This window comes from Ailuropoda melanoleuca, chromosome 18 (genome assembly GCF_002007445.2).
Source record: "Ailuropoda melanoleuca isolate Jingjing chromosome 18, ASM200744v2, whole genome shotgun sequence".
NCBI classification, from domain to species: domain Eukaryota; kingdom Metazoa; phylum Chordata; class Mammalia; order Carnivora; family Ursidae; genus Ailuropoda; species Ailuropoda melanoleuca.
Genome location: NC_048235.1, coordinates 19742693 through 19759591, shown reverse-complemented (window position 1 = coordinate 19759591; position 16899 = coordinate 19742693). Strand labels below are relative to the sequence as shown.

The 16899-nt window shown below is 35.1% G+C and overlaps 1 protein-coding gene across 8 annotated transcripts in view; it reads right to left on the bottom strand.

Annotated features, from left to right (window-relative positions):
* MSR1 (macrophage scavenger receptor 1) overlaps positions 1 to 16899 on the bottom strand; it is a 76006-nt gene that overhangs the window by 34318 nt on the left and 24789 nt on the right. For all 8 annotated transcript variants that reach the window (XM_002928609.4, XM_011236450.3, XM_034647484.1 and 5 more), the window contains 4 exons: positions 15794 to 15980; positions 7384 to 7464; positions 4935 to 5024; positions 26 to 79 (listed from right to left, as the gene is read on the bottom strand). In XM_002928609.4, coding sequence (XP_002928655.1) covers positions 26 to 79; positions 4935 to 5024; positions 7384 to 7464; positions 15794 to 15980 — 412 coding nt within the window. The remainder of the gene's footprint in view (positions 1 to 25; positions 80 to 4934; positions 5025 to 7383; positions 7465 to 15793; positions 15981 to 16899) is intronic.

Here is a 16899-nt window from a genome sequence, read left to right as displayed (position 1 = left end):
TAAAAACAATGAACCATACACTTACTTAGTATGCTTCCACTCCCTTTGTCCCCCTTCTGGCCTTTTGGTCCAGGATTTCCTTGAAAACAAACAAGAAAAAAGAAACAATTTTTTTTTTTGGTAATTAGGCCAATTTAATTATTTAAAAATGAATTGTTGTAAATGGAGACAAAAATGAATTGCTTTAAATGAGACAGACCATCACAAGGCAACCTGGAATATCAGCTTACCACAACCTACAGATATTCAAATACAATACTGTTGATGTTGATAATGATAATGGCTATCATTTATTTTCACTATTTAAAAAAAATTTTAAACTTATTTTATTTAAATTCAATTAGTTAACATACAGTGTATCATTAGTTTCAGATGTAATGGCTATCATTTTAAAGGTCCTATTAGAACCGGTCATTGTTCTGGGTAGGTCCCTTACATACATTATTGCAAATTATTTATATGGGCATTAAATATCCCATTTTCCTAAAGCAGACAAAACTGAGGTATGGCACTTTTTGTGCTTATTCATCTTGTTTTTCCTCTTCCTTCGACTTTGCTTTTTTCCCTCCTCCAGGAAGCTTGGTGTCCTTCATCTGAAACCTTGATTCTATATTTCCCGTTACACTTTATCTTGTTTCCATTTCTTTAGAGGGAAGAATCCCAAAGATGGGCTGTGAATGAATTTCTGAGAATGCTAAGATCCTGATGACCTCATCCTGGGGGAAGCTAGGAAGGTCTCAAGGGCATCTAAGCCTACAGTCTACTTCCTTTGGCTTTGAGGAACCTCAGCTAGTAACTGAAGGGTGTGGTAGAAATGCTATCCTTTTATATGAGGGTCAGGACTTCAAATAGGTACTGGAAACACTGTTAAAACCTGGGTCTTTGCTAATGGTGACTATTCATGAACAGCTCCACTTTCAAAGATATATCCAGAAGATAATGTTTTAGTACCAACAAGAGATTTTAATGGTAACCATGTCATCTCCTGAGAGTGGGGCTATTCTTACTTATTGATTTTTCTTCCAACATTCTCAAGTATTTACCTTGCAAGTAATCACCTTCTTAGCATAAACGTAGGGCTGATATAGTACTCTCTTAAGTCAGAATATTTGTTAATGTTCTTGATTTCCCCCAACAAAATCAAGACCCTCTGTCTTTTCACCCAAGAGCTCAGAGGACATAGTTTAAAACCCATGGCTTTTAATAGCATTATAACAGCAATTTTAGAAATCTCTATTTGAATTGTTTTGCTCTGCTACTTACCAGGTATGTGGCTCAAAAGAAGTTTTCAAACCTTTCTGAACTAAAAGCTTATTTTCCATCAAATGAAAAAATAACACCTTCCATTGCAGAGTTACCTTAAAAACTAGCAACAATGGTTATAAAGCATCTTGCCCATAAGGAGAGGAATAGAAGAAATGGTAGCTCTTACCGTTTTACATCTCCCAAAGCTTAGCTAGAATGGTCTGTCTGTGGTTTTATTCTCAGTGAATGAGAGAGGGCTTTGTCATCTCTGTTCACTTTTTATGGCACAATTATTTTTAATTTTAATTTAAAGTTTAAATCTTTATTTGGGTTTTATTTTTCTTTATCTCTCTAATTCACTTTATTTTGTCTTCATCTGTCTTTGGGAACATTTGTTCTTATTTACCATTTAAAGATTTTTTGATTCCCCAATTTATCAAATTTAAAAATATAAAATTACCCTGGTAAGTAACATGAAAACTGAAATTGAGCACTTAAAAAGCATAAGTTGTTTCTGATTAAAATTTTATTGTGAAGATTTCATGAAATGTGAACCATTCTTTATCAGTGTATGATAAAGAGAATGCCTCTGATCATTTTGCATATATGATTACACTGTACATCATTTATTCACTGTTTAATTATGATTCAGTCATTCCAGGTAACGTGAAATTGGCAAAAAAACCCCATTAATTTATAAAAGTACTCAAAATCTTTCCTATTTTCTGATAATATACTTTTATGAGATATAGTACCTAAATTTCAGATTCCCAAGAGGAAAAGTCTAAGATATTAAACAAAAATTGGGAGGGGGGATTCAAAAGGGTGTAATGATCAGTTCTAATTCTTTTCAGAAAAGATAATGTAATAAAAAAGCTTAATTTTATCATTTTAGCATTATTTAGTAAAAAGGAAGAGGCTGTATGTTATTCTCGGGAGTCCTTTTATACCACAACTGTCTTCGGATAGTTTAAGAATATGTTCCAGCCAGGGCACTGCGTGAATGACTCACTTAAATCCTGATAGCTCTAGGATCCTATGATAAATAAATAATCAGGTTTTTAAAAAAATTTTGCCTTTTATCTTATACTACTCTTTTTTAAAAAATAATAAAATAAAACTTTTCTTCTTATACATAAACACAAATGTTTTACGTCACTCTAGCCTGATTCAGAGATCTCACAGAGGACACTTGGAAATTTTTTCTCATAGGTGAACACATCAAAAACATCCTTACTAGAGAACAGGGGTGTATCCCTCCTTTAGAATGATACCTTTGGCTAAATGTTTACTTTTCCCAAATGAACCACCTGAGGTTAGATAGTGCACATAAATGTTACAGAATGATCTTGTTGATTAAACTTTAGAAGAAAGGTCCTTGTGAGCAATTTCTGGTAGAAAACTCCAGGGTGGGGAGCAGCTCGTCTTATGTTCTCAGCTCCAAGCACATTGTATGGGAAAACATAGACGCTCAAACAAAGGGAAGTTACCTCTCATTAAATCAGCTAAGTTGTGCTACAGTTACACATCTCATCTGTGGTTTGTTCCTAATGTCGTCAGTGGCCACGTAGGAAGTTATGCTTAACAGACAGGTGGTTGTGAGAAAGAGTGAGGCCTTCTTAACATTCTTAAATTTTTTGCCATGTTTCCACTTCTTGACTGTCCAGAAAAACAAACCTGTGAACTCTGACTTACTCAGAGTGAGTAGTGATATTCATTTATGAAGTTACCCCTCATGATTTAATGTAAATAGAAGGTTATGAATAGACCACACCAGAAAGAGTCCCAAACAAAATCTTACCATGATTTTGTCAGAGACAATAAATGACTACCTTTTTGAGAGAGATAATACATCAATGTGCCATTTTAGCTTTAAACTTAGAATACAGATAAAATATGTTTTCTCACTTCATGGAATTATTTTGAATTATCTTGGAAACTATACGTAGCTTTGCAATTTTGTCAAATTCAGGGTTTTTAAATATATTTATCTATTGCACACAAATTGCCCATTTAGGAAATTCAGCAATTCCTGAAGGTTTGCAGATAATTTCAAACAAATTAACAAATGAACGCTTCTTCCCATTTTGCCGAAAAGGCCTGATTAAAGCTAGACAGCTTTGGAGATGGTTGGTATATAAATATACCATTCAGTTCAGGTAATCGGGTCTGATTGTAGCTTGCTTATTTGTGGCTAGCTGATTTTTCTCTAAGCCCAACTGCCACTGACACAGTCCATTAACACGAATACTATCAAAAATTCCTCAACACACCTATTAAAATTGCTAAAATCCAAAACATTGACAACACCAAAGGCCAGTGAGGATGCAGAACACCAACTCTCATTCACTGCTGATGGGGATGCAAAATGGTACAGACACTTTGGAAGACAGTCTGGAGGGTTCTTACAAAATTAAACACAGGTTTACCATGAGACCCAGCAATCAAACTTCTAGGTCAACTCAGGTCAGCAGCTTTACTGATGACTGCCAAAACGTGGAAGTAGCAAGATGTCCTTCAAATATGTGAGCGGATAAATAAACTGAGGTACACCCATACATCAGAATATACTGAGCATTAAAAATAAATGAGCTATCAGGGCACAAAAAGATATGGAGAAGATGAAATGTATACTGCTCAATGGAATAAGCCAATCTGAAATGATTAGATACAGTATGATTTCAACTGTATGACATTCTGGAAAAGGCAAAACTACAGAAAGCGCGTGAAGAGAAGTGTGGTTGCCTGGGGTTGGGAGGGAGTGTGCTGGTGATGAGTAGGCAGACTACAGGGGATCTTTAGGGAAGGGAAACTACTCTGCATGGTACTCTAGTGAGAGATACATGTCATTATACAACTGATAAAACCCACAGAATGTACAACACCGAATGTGAACTCTAATATATAAACTGTGGGCCTAAATTACTAATAACGTATCAATACTGGTTCATCAATTATTACAAATACACCATGTTAATAACGTTAACATGCAAGATGTTAACAATAGGGAAACCGGATGTGGGTTTATGAGAATTCTGTATTTTCTGTTCAATTTTTCTATAAACCTAAAACTACTCTAAAAAACAAAATCTATTTTAAAGAACACCTCAATGATAAGGATCCTATTTTCTTAGTCATCATTTACTTTGAAATTAGGAAACAATAAGCCTGCCTCTTTCTCAAATTTCTGTGAAGTTCACAATTCAAGCTTAGGCTACTGCCCTTTTCTAAGGAGTAGAAAAAATGTCATCACGTATGCAAATTTTAAAGAGCCTGAACAATGTAGTTTATTAAGAACTAATGTATAATAGCAGTCAGTTTATCTTGCATAGAATGGGATTTCTGACCTTTCTGTAGATTGCTAACTGTAACTTTCCAAGGTTTGGCCAGTTTTGGTTAAAAGGGTATTTATACTTTGTTTTTCTTTGCTAGTCCTTCCCTTCTCTTTGTTCTAAGATAGACACCATTCTTCGTGTGATTTATGGTTGGGTAGAGTTTATAAATCCTGTTGTCTTTTTTTTTTTTCCTTAAAGACTACTTTCCTTTGGGACATAGGAACTTTCCTCAGGTAGAGAGAAATTAGTTTCAAAATGTTTCAGACCACAAAATAAACTGCATGTGAGTCTACTATTCATACTAGGATGGCTATTGCTTTTCGTATACAAAGAAAATATACATTATCACAATACCTGTCCTCCCAGTCTTCCCCGGCGGCCCTGGAAATCCTCGAGGTCCAGAAAAGCCAATTGCTCCCCGATCACCTTTAAGACCTGGAGGACCTACATGGTTAATGAAAAAAAACACAGCGGTGATAATTCACTTCTCATGTAGATTTGTAAGTATAATGAAACATTTAGTTTTGAATATGCAATAGGTCAATCTCCAAATGAAGGGATAATATTCCTTCCCAAAATTTCATGTGTGCCACTGATAAATAATACAAGCAATTGGTAGAAACAATGCACTTAGTACAATGTAGATATTCAATAAATAAACTGCTACTACAAATAAAAACACATCAGAAAAAAAATCTTGGAGTTTTGACCAGAAGGCTTATGCAGTCCAACTGAAAATCCTCAAATGGCAGGATTTTGCTGTAGCAGCAATGGTAACTTCGAAATGTACAAGGTGGAAACTGAATTCTTAAGATGTGTTCCCGAAAAAGCACAACTCAAGCAATGAGGAATATAAACAAAAAAATTATATTATTTATATAATATATTTATATATTTTTTAAAAAATTGGAGTCCTAATGCTGGAATATATTAATTTTTCACAGACTTGATTTTACGTATTCTAATCCCAAACAATAATGTAACTGCATATATACGTGTGTGTAGTGTATGAAGATTCATTAATGGGTATATATTATATAAATACACAAACCCAGGTTTTATGTGCTTAAATGGAAACAGCCTTTCTCTACCTCCCCCAATTACTGTGATGACCATGAAAACTGCATATAACAGTATTATTTTCCTGTAGAATGAAATATTTCATCCTGGAGCACAGCAGTTTGAAATAAACTATTGTAAAAATCTCATTTTAGATGTTATCCGTTCAGAGAGATCCCATTAATTCAATTTTCAGTTAACTCCTTGGATAGCACATTATGAAAAATGTAAAAATTGTACATCTTTTCCCAGTATCAATCTTTTAATATATTGTCATTAGTTTATAAGTTCCAGGAGGCAGGACTTATATATATAAATTGAGTAAAAAAAAAAAGAAAAAAGAAACAAAAAAAACACAAACATTTCTTGAGGTATATTCATACAGACACCTAAAATTGGGCTAACTGTTCTCTAAGAAATGTTAAGTATATTTTAAATGTCAAGAAATATTATTCAACCCAGTCTAAACTTTGATTTGAACAGATATTAAGCAGATAGCCAAAGCAATAAAATGATAAATTATGTTTAGAAATATTAGTAAACTTAGGCCATCTCAATTTAATTACTCAATATATATTACTTTGCATATATTCATATACTGTATGTATTAAAATATAAATCTATGTACCTATGTATGTATAACAATGGATCCATAGATCATCCCATAGACTGATTCATATATTTAATACACACACATATGATTATATATATATCATATATAATAATATAAATACATACATAGATAAATGTCAAATAGCTTTAAAATCTTTTTAATGTGAACTATGTATTGGCTTTTTAAGCATAACGTTGTCGAGGTCAGAGAGGTGTCAAATTCACGTCTTTCATTTTTAAATACTATTTTTCTGAAGTAACCTGGGCTAGTCAATATATTGATCAGAAAGAAGACATTTTATATAACCAAAAGACAGAAAAATAGGATGTAGTACATGGTATTTCAACATGTTTTTGGCGGCACAAATCATTCTAGTTATAATTAAGCCATGCAGTATACTCCCCACTTTCAAAGAGCAAGTGGGTATCTGATTTCTCGCCAAGAATAACAGGACAATCATGCCGCTACTATGGTCTCCTCTATTTCTGTGAGAGCAAGGAAAGTTCATGCTCTTTCTCCTTTTCTGTCTTCTATTACCTTCTCTCAAAATACTGCTTTCAAGATTACACCACCAACTGAGGAAAATAATTTAAGACAATTTTGCTCTAAGTAAGATACAGAGAGTAGCTGACAGTAAAGGTAAAAGTCATCTGGGTTTAAGAAGATATATTTCAGTTAAGGACTGTGTAAGGAATGTAATCCATTTCCTTCTATGTGTCTGTGTGTATGTGTGTATGTGTGTATGTGTGTGTGTGTGTGTATGTCATGCAAATATATTTAGTGTGAAGATGATTTTCACATTCTCCTTCCCATGTGACCTAAAGCTAGGGCTGCCATATACTGTGCTCGATCAATAACAAAGACAGCACTCACGAGGAATATGAAAAACCCCACATGGTAGTTTTGGCTAAAGCCTTTAACTTTCTTCAAAAAGCAAAAGTCAGTTACATTTGGTACATTATAGTGCTTAGGGTCTAGAAAACACTGAATATCCCCCTTAGCACACACACGTACATACACACGCATGCACTCCACAGGAGACAAATCAAATAGCAATTCCCCCTACACACATATATGGATATGTATTATCAGACCCTGAAGGATGTGATGAAGTAGTTACTGTTACCGTACCTACTACACCTGGAATGCCTCGCGGACCACTTTCTCCAGCAGGACCTCTATCTCCTTTTTCACCGGGGGGTCCAGGAGGACCTTTAAAAAATAAGTGACAATTACCAATCACAGTTTGAAAACATAGGCAAAATGAATCTGTCATGTTTCAAGACAGTTCTATAAGTAAATCCAGTCTTCTATTTGTAGTGCAATAACACAGAGTGAGTAAGACGGGCCTTCTGGAGCCATGCCCTGCTATGGAGAAGTGCAGTGCCCTTACTGGTAAAGATGCGATAGCATTAGAATAGACAACCTAATCATGTATTACGTATTTGTGTGCCTAGCACTTTTTTAGGTTCTTAGAACCTAGGAGCAGGGAAAAGACATGGAGTCAATGATGCCATAAACTCACTTTAGTATTGTGTACATACTAGGCAGATTTCGCTGTATCAAATTAGATGCTGTGTGGAAAATGTGGAAGGACGTATAAATCACGTGTGATCCACACATGGTAGACAGCCGAACACCATGTTGTTGAAAACGACAAACTCAGACGTTTGTTAGAGAGATGCGAATCAGCAGGAGTAGCAATGGTTGAAAAGCCTTTGAGAGAGTAGATTTGAAAGGTAATTTGAAGAATGGAGAGAATGAGATGAAAGAGAATTCTGGGTAAGAGGGAGAGATTTGGGGAAAGGCAGGAAGGTAAAAATGCGTAAAAGAATACTTTTCAAATAAAATACAGTTGGCCCTCAAACAATATGGGTTTGAACGGTGGGTCTTCTCGTCTATAGATTTTTTTCGACCAATACAGTACAGTACTGCAAATGTATTTTCTCTTTCTTATGATATTCTTAATAACATTTCTTTTTTCTAGCTGGATTTAAGAATACAGTATATAAGACATAAAACGTACAAAATACGTGTTCATTGACTGTTATTGTTAAGGCTTTCTGTCAACAGTAAAACTATTAGGAAAGTGTTGGGGGACTCAGAAGATATACACTCATTTTCAAGGGCACAAGGGATCAGCACCCCGACCTCTGAGTTGTATTAGGTAGTTGTATTAAGTAGAATCCCTAAATAGATACAGATAGGATAAAATCAGTTGGGGAGGTTGGATGGAAAATTTTGACCACCTAGCCTCACAATTCCCCAAGTGTCCTCTGAGTACTGAATTTAATCAATACTGATTTAGTCATTTGAATTTTCTGTGCCCAGCAAAATGCATATCTAGTGATCACCTCTTTAGAATAATGGAACTTTGGAACTTTTTTTTTTTAAGATTTTTATTTATTTGAAAGAGCGACCAAGAGAGAAAGCACGAGTGGGGTGAGGGACAGAGGAAGCAGCAGACTCCCCGCTGAGCAGGGAGCCCAACGCCAACAGGGTGCTCAATCCAGGACCCAGAGATCATGACCTCAGCCAAAGGCAGACACTTAACTGAGCCACCCAGGCTCCCCTGGCATTTTAGAATTTAAAGGTAACCCTGCTAGTATTCCCTCTTCTACATGGACTGCACAGGACAAGTGTTAATCCCTTCGCTTCAAGCAGAACACTTTGCAATTTTCTTTTCAACTTCAAAAGGAAGAAACAAACTTGGATACACCACAGAATAATAGTGATGTTTTAAAAGAGGCATTTTCAATCGCTGTGGTTTGGCCAAATGCATAGCCCAAGGACAACACACAACTGTACTTAGCATCAGTGGCTGGAGAGCACTTGCTCACACATTTTAATCAGGTGTGGGAATAAAATACCTGACGAATTTGAAGAAAGGGCCACATGAATAAAGATAATCTCATGAAAAAGTATATTCTGTTCATGTTCTTTGTTTCTAAGCCCTGTCCCTGCTTCTCACCATTTTTCTGATCTGTTCCACTTTTCAAGGTCCAACTTGGATTTTAGAACCTTCCTTCCCTGGTTACTCAATTTTCAAGATATCACTGCTCTTCTCAATGGCACATTGCCACTTTCTCTTCATATGCGACATGGGGCAGTAATACTGTATTGTACTTTTATTACAAAAAAAAACTCTACTTATTTTTTTTTTTTTTAAACATTTTCTTTTCTTTTTTTNTTTTCAAGATATCACTGCTCTTCTCAATGGCACATTGCCACTTTCTCTTCATATGCAACATGGGGCAGTAATACTGTATTGTACTTTTATTACAAAAAAAAAAACTCTACTTATTACAGGAAATACAAAAGCCTAGAAAAATATAATTCATGATTCAATCATCTTAAGAGACTAACCATTAACATTTATTTCTTGTGTGTGTACTTTTTGTTTTGTTTGACTGCATTTTATTTTTTTTACANACTCGATCCCAGAACTCCGGGATCACGCCCTGAGCCGAAGGCAGACGCCTAACGACTGCGCCACCCAGGTGCCCCTAAAAAAAACTCTACTTATTACAGGAAATACAAAAGCCTAGAAAAATATAATTCATGATTCAATCATCTTAAGAGACTAACCATTAACATTTATTTCTTGTGTGTGTACTTTTTGTTTTGTTTGACTGCATTTTATTTTTTTTACATCATCACGCAAATTCCCTTAAGCTATAGCTTCATGTTGGAGACATACATTTGGATGTTGCCCAAGAAATGTCACAGTTCTCCATCAGTGAGGAGTTGTACCTCCAGAACCATGAACATGGCTACAGTTCATTCATCTCTACATAGCAACGAACTTAAGGGCAAGCAAGGTAGAAAGACTCCATTTGCAGCCCGAATTTTGCTGAGCAAATTTTGCGGAGGCAAATCCACAGTACTCAGGGGTGGTGTTTTGGGGGGAAAAATACACAAGGAAAGATTTTTATTTAGTAATTAGAGCTCTAAAGCAAGACACAGACATTCCAGGAAAAAGCAGAATGTGTGAGACAAGACACAAGGCACTGATGGACTAGATCTCGGCTCTTAGTCTCTGTGGTTAAGAGTTTTCACCATTTATTCAGCCAGTAAGCGATGGAACTCTTTTATAAACACTTCCCTGTCAATTATTTTGCAGGTAACTCTATGTAGGAACTGCATACAGCTCTAACGTTGGAGAATTAATTCAATCATAACAAATACATGGGTTATTTTCTGTAATTCTGAGTCAAAGATCCCTCTCTGTATTTTTATATAAAATACTGATACCAGGTTTCTGAATCCCAGATTAAGAAAACCAGGTACACCTTAAAGAATTCTAACTAGGTGTGTTGGCTGTTACATTTTTATTGTTACTTTATTCTTCATGTAACATTAATCTCACTTATTATGTTTCATTTTTATACATTGTTATATCTTTTCTACTGCCTAGAAAATGTGGGAAGTATCTCAATAAATATTTCTAGTGTCTTTTGCGTATTTGGGGGGACAGAAATACAAAGATCATACACCAGTCTTCTCTTAGCTTTGTGTGTAGAACTTCTGAGAACACAGTCAACATGGTGCTCTCATGCCATCTTCCAAAAGTGGTCTCCTCTCCATCCCCTCTGTAGCTCACATTCTAATCATCCTGCACTTGCACTAGTCTAGAGATCTTTATCTGGTCTGAATGTATTGTGTCTATTTCTTTTTTTTAAATTATAATATTATTTTTTATTATGTTAGTCACCATACAGTACATCCCTAGTTTTTGATGTAAAGTTCCATGATTCATTACTTGCGTATAACACCCAGTGCACCATGCAATATGTGCCCTCCACATCGCCCATCACCAGCCTATCCCATTCCCCCATCCCCCTCCCCTCTCAAGTCCTCAGTTTGTTTCCCAGAGTCCACAGTCTCTGTTTCACCCTCATATTTCCTTCAGTTCCAGCTTTAAAAAAAAAATAGTACCTCTATCAACTATATATAGAAATATAGCTCTCTGTTCTGCCATGTTATGGAAGAAAGAATGAAGAACTTCAAGTCAGGAGACTTGGTGCCTTTGCAGTCACCTTCTTTGTCCTGAATTACTATCAAGCCGTAAGAATTCACACTATTTTTCTTCAAATTTAGTACCTTCTAACTGCAAAGTTACAGGGGTAATTTGTAAATGCTGCAGCAGTAATTTGCCACAGACAATTCCCTCTATAAAAACACGTACAAAATTCACTACTTAGCTCCCTCCCTATGATTTATTTTTACAAAGGAAAACTAAGATTTCTACATTGCCCCCCAAAAAGAACCGATTCCGAATACTCGACAACCATACATATCGGAGATCAAAATTACACAGTTTACTAGAAAAGCAAACCCAGGCACATCCTATCACTTAAAATCCTCAGATGATACCAAAGAACGAATGTCTGCCTAAATTTCCAGAGCTATGCTTCTCCGTGTCCTTTTCATTAGGGTCACATTTCCTACTTTATTCGTAATCTTTTCTTCTCATCATAAAAATCTACTGAATCGTCTAGGCTATTGCTGCTTAAACCTGCCCCTTTTTTTCTTTTAGTTTTCAAGCTCGTTGACTTAGGTATCTTTAATCTGAAGAGGCCTTGAAGATTTCTTAGTTAAACATACATACAGAGGGGTCAGAGAGTAAACTTCGAAGGTGTTAAAGCTAGTTGGGTAAAACTAGAACTAAACCACTTCTCTCCTGACATTCTAGGCTATGCTATTCCCAACTTAATTGACTTCAGTTCTGGCACCTGTTTTTCCATTATTCCCCGGATGAATTTTTCCATTACATAGTGGTTAAAGACACAACCATTTTTTTTATTTTTTAAATCATGATAATTAGTTGCACAAATCTCCAAATTTATATTCTAACAATTGTTTACTCTTCTTCCTTGACATGAATATGTTTACGTATGAATATATATATGCTTTTAGATCCTGGAAAGAAAATTTGTTTAAAATTTCTTTTCAAATAAACATCACATTATCTTTTCTTATCACTGAGCCATATTATATTTTATTTCTCTTAACCCCTGTCCTCAAAAGTTCACTGACTTTGTTTCATTAAATCATGCTATGTCTCACCCCCTACCAAATTATGTCACTATTGCAGTGATGAAATTCCGCTTAGTCCTTTAGTCTCTAATGAGTATAATTATTTGATAAATGTGTTAAAATATTTTTGTCTCTTATATCTTCATGATTATTTAGTTAATATCAAAAGGGGGGCATAAAGATGGCTAATCCTACACCCAACAAATGATAAGGCACTCATTAATTTATACAATTTGTTTTTCTTAGGTTATAGTTTCATAAGTATTATTAAAAATTTCTTTTCTGCCTAGTTGTAGTAGAGAATATAAAAAATAGCCCCTAATTTTAAGGAATGTATTGTTTCCAAGAAGAGGCAACACTGCTCTAGAAGACAGTGTGAGGTACTTTTCGAGAACTTATTTATTCAATACATATGCATTTGCTTGCCCACCATATAGCAAGCATGCTAACAGGTGCTGGGTAGGGAGAGATCAACAAGAGAGGGGAAACTCAACCTCATGGAACTCACATGCTATTAGCGAAGATGTAGGCTAAATAAATAAGCCGATGTGTATGTGGAACAATTTCACGAAGTCGCAAGTCCTGCGGAGAAGTTAAAGCAAATGATGACAGAGAGAGATGGGGGAGGAAAAAAATGACCTGTAAGAAGGTGGTTTTGAGTGAATCCAGGAGGGAGTGGAGCTCTAAAAGATATTTCGAGAGAGCGGGAGTGTGCTGCACATTACAGACAGCAAGAAGTGAAACTAGCACTTCCTCCTTCATTACTTATACTTTTAAGTAGCACTTTCATTTTTCCAGATTTTCAAGCTAGACAGAGGAAATGCCAGAGGGGAAATGGGAAAATGAGGGCAGATAAGTAGATGGGTTCCAGACCAAGTAGGAATTTAGATCTACTCCAGGTCAATGGGAATAATATCAAAGGGGCTTAAGCATGACAGCGAAAACATCTACTAACTTTTCTTAATCCCCCTCTTTTACTCTGCATAATACAGAAGGAATCAGAAGTTGAATCAGGAGGAACACCTGAGAAGTTGATAGGGCATCAGACAAGTATAGTTGCTTGAATTAGAGTAGTAGCAGAAGAGATAGCGAGAAGCGGTTTTATTTGAAATAGTGTGTGCGAGAAGAGTTAACGGGACTCACAGATGGATCAGATGTAAAAGTGACAGAAAGACATCAAAGACGGCTTCCGAGATCTTGGAGTGGGTAACTAGTTGGATAACGATACGGCCGGGAAAGCAACAGATTGGGGGAGCGGATGGGGTAGGATGCTCAAGAATCAAGGGTTTGGTTTTGGATTTTTAAAATTTTGGCTATTTGAAATCCCAAGTGGAGCTGTCTAATTGTTAGAGGGGATGCTGATTAATTCAAATTTTTCTTTGTCATCTGTGTTAGTGTAATAATTAAAGAATGCATGCAATGTATTCCATGTAAGTAAGCTATAAAGCACAATAAAACAGAATACCCCTGCAACGTCACAAATCAAGAAATAGGTCTCTATATTGGTGCTCCCCGATCTCATTTATCTTCTTCCTTTTTAAACATTAGCCTGAATTTTCTATTTCTCACCCACTTTCCTGCACTTCACAAGCCATTATTACATATGTATGCATCTATAAATCCACATTATTTGCTTTTGCTAAATTGTGAGCATTAGAAACAAAATTGTACTATATATAGTTTTCTGGGACTTGCTTTACCTTTTTTTTTTTCCTTGTAAACACTTGGATATTAGACCTGAAGTATTTTTTCCCCCTAAACTAGTGTTATGCAGTAAAAATCTCATGGGTTTCTGTTTATTACTAATACAATAAAAATATAAAAATTACAAATCAGAGTTTAACAGACATGGAAGCTAGAATAAGAGGCTCTAACATGAATTTAATTAGAATTACAGAAGAAAAGATAGGGCTGTGAAGAAGCGGTATTCAGAGAGACTGGAGCTGATAACTTTCCTGAATTTATGCTGAATTGAAATCCACAAACGTAAGGAGTAAAAACAAATGCAAGATGAATAAATTATCAATATAAAAACACAACAAGTGAAATTGCTGGTAATGAAGACAAGAAGGACAACAAGTGGACTGGCATTCATTTTTAAAACTGCAAGGAAAGCCAAGAGCCAGGGAAGTATCTTCAAAATACGGACTGAAACAACCAGAATAGGTGTCAACCTAAGAAATACGTATGCAGTAGAACAATTTTAAAGATCAAGGACAAAATCGAGAAAACGAAATCAAAAGTTCTCACCTTTTAGACTTTCACTCAATGAACCTCCAAAAGATATACTTTAGGAAGAAGGAAAATGATCCCAGAAGTGATGTCTGAGGCACATTTAGAAGGGGAAACTGGCAAACACACGTGCAAATTTTAATATTGTCTATATAACGTAAGAAAAATAATATTGACTAAATTCTTGTGTTTTTTTTAAACTACATAAAACAGAAATAAAGTATACTCAAAAACATTAGAAAATCAGGGAAACGGGTCATGAGACAAAGTTTTTTAAGTTCCCTGTATATTTAGGATCAAGGTGAAGATATCGTTAGACTTTGTTAAGATAAAGTTCAAGGACAACCACCAAAAAAATAGAAATAGATTAGAAAGTCTCCAAAATTTTTTTGGTGCCTTTGGTAGGAAGAAAAATTCAATGAGAAAAATCTCAATCAATCCAAAAGTAGACAAGAAAGGGAAGGAAATGGAACATAGAACTGGACAAAAACAGCACAAAATAAGACGGCAGAAGTAAGTACAGCGAAAAGATGGTTAGATTGCACATTTTTTAAAAAGTATTCTTGGGGGTCCTGGCTGGCTCAGTCAGTACAGCCTGCAACTCTTAATCTTAGGGTTGTGAGTTTGAGCCCCATGTTGGGCATACAGATTACTTAGATATAAAATCTTTAAAAAAAAAAAAGTGTTCTTTATGTAAGAGAAACCTAAAACAAAGTGAAATACGAGAAAATACTTAAAATGTAAATAAAAGCTAGAGTAAAAATAAATATGATGTGTATATTAATTTAAAAATCAGTAAAATTCAATTTACTATGGTTTACCAACAGCAACCAAAGAAGAAGCTGACAAACTTACCGTTGTTTTTTTATTTAATAGAGTTCAAAGACCTTTCTAATTAAAAATACAGTCAGGTAAGAAGTAAAAAAGACTGGAAGCTTTGAAAAACAGAATTAACAAGCTTATCTGTGGACAGGTAGAGAATGTGGTGCCTTATGGAAAACTTCTATTCATCTTCATTAACATGGGAGATTTTGAACAATGACTCATTAGACCTTAAAGACATTTTTTTTTATTACTTTCAATTAAAGAATACCAAGATACCGTTATGTTACTGTGTCTTGATAAGATCTCAAAATTACTTTCTCCGGATATCTGTAGAAAACATATGCTCAAAAACTATTTTGTACCATAGGGTTTCAAACACCAGATCTCTGCACATATCAGTATATTGTGATATATTATTTCCTGGAAGAATGAGAAAATATTTTACCTTGAATTAAAGTGATATTTTTCAATGTCTGAGAGTGTTCCCAATCTTTCAGTCTGAGATCATTAGTGATGTTATTCAGTACTTTCACTTCTCCTTTTATTTCCTGTTCCAAATTCACTTGTTTTTCTTTCATAGACATAATTTCTGCTGATGCATTGTACACACGCTCCTCTAATCTACTCATGTCCTGTGAAATACAAGCAAGCATCCGTGATTTTTATTACACACATGATTATCGAATCCGAAAGTTTAAGAAGCCCTGAAAGCCAGGTATTTTTTTGTTTAAATATTATAGAACACTATGGAGTAAGAATACGGAAATCAGAAAACTGCCTTAAGAGAGTAATTTTTTGGTTTTGAAGCATTTCCTCTTTTAACTGAGGGACTGAATTGTTACACCCTCGTCCCTGCAAAATTAGCTGAATATACCCAAGGTATCTTTGATTCCTAAAAATATAGATGTTACAATGCTAAAAATGAAACAAAAGAACTTGTATGATTTTTATCAGAAGTGAAATTTCTTGTCCTGTACTTTGAGTAGCTACATATTCCAATTCTGTGAATTTGATAAAATTTGTATGTTAAAATGTTTTATAGCAATAATGAAGTTTAATGTCATAATTCTCAGTGGTAATGGGAAATATCTCAGGATAGTTTTTCACATTCAGTAAAATCTCAACTAGAATTTTAACAACATCTTACTTCCAATTTTTTTTTCTAATTTTATTTATTTATTAGACAGAGAGAGACTGAAAGAGAGAGCACAAGCAGGGGAAGGGGTAGAGGCAGAGAGAGAAGCAGACTGCCCACTGAGCAGGGAGCCCAATGGGGAGCTAATCCCAGGACCCTGGGATCATGACCTGAGTTAAAGGCAGACACTTAACTGACTCAGCCACCCAAGTACCCCCTTACCTTCAATTTTTATTATCTCTGTGAGGTTTCATTATTATTTTCAAATACATATGTAATTTGTGTATATTTATATATATCCATGCATACACAGATTGTGAATAGGAGAGATCATATTGCATTCTACAATATGCTTTCATTTTTCCCTCAATAATATATTGAGGATATTTACCTATGAAAATATTTAGAGACTGCCT